The 6197-nt window shown below is 35.0% G+C and overlaps 1 protein-coding gene across 1 annotated transcript; it reads right to left on the minus strand.

The window, feature by feature from the left end:
* Positions 1-3488: 3488 nt before the first annotated feature.
* HO133_000005 (uncharacterized protein) lies at positions 3489-4780 on the minus strand (the record flags this gene model as incomplete). Its single annotated transcript, XM_037290945.1, has 2 exons — positions 3489-4712; positions 4760-4780. 2 exons carry the CDS (start codon positions 4778-4780, stop codon positions 3489-3491), a joined length of 1245 nt encoding a protein of 414 aa, XP_037157819.1.
* Between the last annotated feature and the right edge of the window lie 1417 nt (positions 4781-6197).

Raw genomic sequence — 6197 nt, forward strand, 5'->3', positions numbered from 1 at the left:
GAGTACGATCGTAATAAATTTAATTAAAGAGCGTAATAACTTTAAATTTATAATTAACTATACATATAAATTTAAGATTTTCTAATTTAGCTTTATCTTATTCTTTTATATATACTAATATTAGTATATATAATAGAATAAGATAGGGCTAAACTTGAAAACCTTGAATTTATATGTGCAGTCAATTGTAAATTTAGGGTTATTACGCCTTTTAGCTAGACTGACTAAGTTAGCCCGCTAGCCCTTTCGAGCTCCCTTATCAAAAATCTGTATATAGAAGTTTTACACTCTAAAATAACCAGCTTCCTACGGATGCTATTTCTTTATAATTTCATAAATTATAGAGCTTAATATGCGCTTTCTAACGCTATAAAAATAATGAAGTTTAGCCTACTATTAATAGATTAAATGAACATTCAAATATGATAGTTATAGTAGTCACACCAAACGCGTCCGAAATCGGATAATAATCCTTTCACCTATTTATTTATTTATGTAATCATTATTCTTTTATCACTCTACTAATTCTACTAATTCCATTAATATAAACACAATCGTTCTCGGTACCCCTCGCGGAAACGTTACTAAACGCTTTAGGCACATATACCCCTTTTACCCGCCTCTTAGAGTCTCTACTAACGCCTCTAGATCATCTCTTAACGAATCCATTACTATTAGTCAACTATCTACTACTACTTATAAACGCATTAAAAGACCCTTAAAAAGAGTCTAAACGAATACGTCCTCTTCTATATACTTCTCCTAAGTCAGCGATAAATAAGTTAAACTAATATTCAAATATTATAATTATATTAAACGCGTCCGAGATCGAATAATAATTCTTTCACCTATTTATATAATTATTCTTCTTTAATTATTCTACTAATTCTATCAATTCTATTAATTCTATTAATTCTATCAATTCCATTAATATAAACACATTTACCCTCGGTACCCTCGCACTCAATTAAATAAGAGGAGGATCTATAACAGGCGAATGCGGAGAACACTGCGGAGAACATTGCGGAGACAGTCATCAGCAGCAGTAATACAACAGGCCTACTCTTCACGGTTTTATACCAATTCACTTAGCTAATATAAGAGAAGTTAATATAGCAGACAAATGCGGAGAATACTACGGAGAAATTAAGCGATAATAAGGCCACCATCGTTAAGAACACGGCTCAGCTCTCCAAGATCTCACGTTATATTAGTTATTCACTCAATTAGTTACTTAGCTAGCTATTTAGTCTAATACTCTATAAGAGAAGGAGTAAGAGAAGGAACTACAACAGGCAAATGCGGAGAACACTGCGGAGAAACCAAGCGGTAACAAGGCCCCCAGCATCAAGAACACGGCTCAGCTCTCCAAGATCCCACGTTATATGCTCTCCACGGTTCCACATCAAATCATCACTCAATAAGCGGAGAACACCACTGCAATTTAGCCTGTCATCCCCACTACATTAAGAAGTAAGAGGAGGAACTACAACAGGCAAATGCGGAGAACACTGCGGAGAACACTATGGAGAACACTGCGGAGAAACCAAGCGGCAACAAGGCCCCCAGCACCAAGAACACGGCTCAGCTCTCCAAGATCCCACGTTATATACTCTCCACGGTTTTATATCAAATCATCACTCAGTAAGCGGAGAACACCACTGCAATTTAGTCTATTATCCCCACTGTATTAAGGAGTAAGAGGAGGAACTATAACAGGCAAATGCGGAGAACACTGCGAAGAATACTATGAAGAACACTGCGGAGAAATTAAGCGATAATAAGGCCACCATCATTAGAAACACGGCTCAGCTCTCTAAGATCCCACGTTATATGCTCTCTACGGTTCTATATTAAATTATTACTTAGTAAGTGAAGAATACTACTGTAACTTAGCCTATTATCTCTATTATATTAATATGATATATTACTATAATAACGTTATAAGAGGAATATCTATTATTACAATCAATTGGGCCTCTATAGAAGAAATATCGAACGATATATATTTAGACGAATTAAAACTATTCGATATCTATAGCTATTTCATTATTCGAAAGATTTCACTGCGGTAGAAGATATTATAGGATTTACATCACTAATTAGCACGTTATCTCTATTTCTTTCCGATATTTCGATACTTCTTACCATAAGAATATAGCCTTTCTCTATTTTTTATAGATAATTATTATAGATTAATTCTTTATACTCGATATACCTTTCTAATTAGGCCTTAGCGCGCCTCTCTCCGCACATATATATTTGTATATAGGTTAAAAACGCATAGCAAGCGATTAGAGTTCGATTTGACTTAGGGCTAGAGCGAAAATTCGATTTGACTTAGAAAAATCCAACTTCATAAATTTAATTCATAGGCCTTTACTTGTACTAATATACTAATTTCTCTTTTTTCTATTATATTTTTTTAATTTTCTTTTTAAACTATAAATCTTAATTTACGATTCTAAATAAAAAAAGAATTATTAAATTTAATCTTAGAAGTCTTTAAAGATAAGAAACTTTAATATTAGTATATATAATAGAATAAGATAGAATTAAGCTTAAAAATTTTAAATTTATATATATAGCTAATTATAAATTCGAGTTCTCTACGCTTTTTAATTAGATCGACTAAGTTATCGTAAATAAATAAATTAATATTTATAATTATTAAAAGATAATTAAATAATTTTAATAAAAAAATAAATATATATTATTTAAATTTAAAATAAATCTTTTATTTTCTATTAAAATTTTAAAATTATTTATTTCAATTATAGAACGAAATATAAGCTTTTAGATAAAAAAAGAATTTTTAAATTTAGTCTTATAATTATTAAAGCGTAAGAAATTTAAATATCGCTTATTAAATATCGCTTATTAAAGTTCGCTCGATAGTCGAATAGCTCTAATTAAAAAATAGATATATATTATTTAATTTTAGAATAACTTTTTTATTTTCTATTAAAATTTTAAGATTTTTTTTTAAATTATAGAATAAAATATAAGCTTTTAGATAAAGAAAGAACTCTTAGATTTAGTTTTATAATTATTAAAGCGTAAGAAATTTAAATATTACTTACTAAAGTTCGCTTATTAAAGATCGCTTATCTATTTACTCGATAGTTCTAATTAAAAAAAAAAATTATAAATTTAATTCATAAACCTTTACTTCTCGCTTATTAAAAACTTATTTACTTTATTTAAAATACTTTTTAATATAAGCTTAAATACTCGAATACGAGAATTAAATCCTAAACTACTAAACTACTAAACTGCCTCTATGTTTTCAAGTGAATTAATCTAGAGAATAGATTTAGATGGGTCGGAGTTGGGAATTCGTAGACTGTAAAGAATCTCGGATGTCTGCTCGGAAACTGCGATACACGAGACTCTTGTAATTCTAAACATATATCTACGTATCTCTCGCTATCGCTACGAGATTATATTGATCATCTCATTAACGATTATCAACCTTCTGAAGTTATCTATTCCACTCTCTTCCTCGGACTACTCTCCCGCTTCGTCGGCGGAACTCGCCCTTTCCTGGGACTCTCCTGCCGCTTCTGCGGTGAAGCCCGGCCATTAAGGATAGAAACCTGTGCAGTCTCCTTGGCCTTGATTTTCGCCATAGTCTCTACGCGCTTCGCCGCATTCGTAAGGATACCCCAGTCTAGAATATTATGTACATCATGGCGGAACTTGGCTACCTCGGTCATGCGACCAATCATGACATATCGGCCCAGGAGATGCATGTGGAAGACGCCCGGTGAGGCCGTGTTTTCCAGCTCGTACCAATGGACCCAGAGCTCGGCGATGTTGATGTCCCATGTGCACGAGAAACAGAAGGAGTCGTAATCCGGACCTAGAGGGTCTTGAACGCCTGTATCGTGCGCGAGCTTGTTGAACGCTCGGCGTCCGTTCACGAGCGCCGAGCCGTCGCGTAGGGCTTGGTTGCGGGCGACGGTAATGGGTTGTTGGTTACCTTTGCCTTCGATAACGAAGAAAGCGTGCCAGAGGCCGAAGCCCAACTCGAGCAGATCGCGCACTTCTGGCGAAGGCGCCTGACCCGCTGCAAACTTGGTGGTCATAGTTATGCCGAACACCCAGTCAGGTTTGGGGTCTGTGAGGCCGATGTCGACATTGGCGGTGTCGGTGAGCTGGCCTGGGAGGAAGCCCCTGGCCATTTTCTGGTCTTTCTGTGGCTCGCTCATGCCATCTTCTTTGAAGCGTTTCCAATTCCAGTGAGTGGTGCCGTTGGCGGTTTTTCTGCCGCTGTCGACGGATCGCCCGGTCTTAATCACTTGCTCCACCAGACAGTGGAAGTATGTAGCCTCGTTCGACAATTCATTCTCTTCCATCTCTTCCTGGATCACCTTGTAGGATTCTGGTCGTAGACTCGAGCCACGCTGCGAATCGATGGTTGCCATGATCGAGTTTTTAAAAGCCGGGTAGCTCTCTAGCCGCCCGGTTGTATTGTACCACATGCCATTTGCTTCGAGAGATGTTCGGATCGAGCGAGCATTCTTGGTCTGTTTCCGGGATTCGGTGGAGACGATTGTGCTGGCTAAGGTGGCTGTAGTTGCTGCTTCGAGGCCGTCGAGCTCGACTTGTGAGGATTGGGCTTGGCGGTCGTAGGGGGATTGAGGCTTGTAGGGAGTAGAGGGAGGAGGCATCGATTTGACGGGAGTGGAGGATCTCAGCTCAGCGACCTATCATACATCAGTCGCCATTATCCTGACGGAGGTTGCTCACCAACCTTTTGCTTGCTCTTGCTCATGTTGGCGGTGATGGAGCGAAGAGCCTGACGAGTGAGGCGTTGTGTCAACCGTGGCTTTTTATGGCTTACGGGTGATGAAGGATCCTGTAATGCCTTGCGCTTCACGCTCTGAAGCTTGCCAGCAGCTGGAAGAGTCGGGGATTGGGGTGATGGAGGCGCGGAAGACGGGCAAGGTGGTGAGGTGTTGGGAAGTCGGGACAACCAGCTAGCTATCCTCAGCTGGTCTCCAATCGACATTTTGACGCATGCCTAGGTGTGATTGAAATGGCTCGAAGGGATAACAACAGTGATGGTGATGGTGATGGCAGCGAGAAAGAAGGTGGAAGAGGAATAGTCTCAGTACTCTGACTCTATTCGGAAGGGTTGGTAGTGGTAGGTCGGAAACCCCTTTTTTCCGGGCCGAAATTTCGTAATGCCCTTCCCCTAGAGTCTGAGTAGGAAACCCTAAAATCGCTATATTAACCGTTATTTTATATAGAATTCTTATTAAAACTAATTAAAATAGAAAATAAATAATTTTCTATATATATAACTTTTTATTACGTACTTTAATAATAAAAAAATCTATAAAATAAATATTTTAATATTATAGAATTAGATTTTTTTTTCGATTTTTAATAAAATACATTAATTAGTTATTTCTAGAAGATTTAAATTAGAGTTTTAAAAATTATACTTTTAATCTCTATCTTATTCTTTAATACGAGTAAAGGTTTATAAATTAAATTCATTTTTTTTTTTTTTAATTAGAGCTATCGAGTAAGTAGATAAGCGATCTTTAGTAAGCGAACTTTGATAAGCGATATTTGAATTCCTTGCACTTTAATAATTATAGGACTGAATTTAATAATTCTTTTTTTTATTTAAAAGCTCGAATTTCATTCTATAATTTAAAAAAAAAGTCTTAAAATTTTAATAGAAAATAAAAAAGTTATTCTAAAATTAAATAATGTGTATCTAATTAGAGCTATTCGACTATCGAGCGAACTTTAATAAGTAATATTTAAATTTCTTACGCTTTAATAATTATAAGACTAAATTTCAAAATTCTTAAAAATTCGAAAAGCATAAATAGCGCTTTAAAATTTAGAAAAGGAATATTAGAATTTTAATAGAAAATAGAAAAGTTATTCTATGTGTTAATAATATATATCTATTTTTTCTTAATAAGAGAGGCGCGGAAGGGCGAGATTTTAATAATTATAGACGCTAATTTATTTACCCGCGATATCTAACTAAAAAGCGTAGATCTATTAAATTAATAATTAGCTATATATATAAATTCAAGATTTTCTAACTTAGTTCTATCTTATTCTTTTATATATATTAATTTATTAAGATAATCTTAAAAATAATTTTAAATATTTCTTATATTTATAGATTTATTTAATTATATTATTATAGAATAAGCTAAACT

The sequence above is a fragment of the Letharia lupina genome (assembly GCF_014066315.1).
Source record: "Letharia lupina isolate WasteWater1 chromosome Unknown contig_1, whole genome shotgun sequence".
NCBI classification, from domain to species: Eukaryota; Fungi; Ascomycota; class Lecanoromycetes; order Lecanorales; family Parmeliaceae; genus Letharia; species Letharia lupina.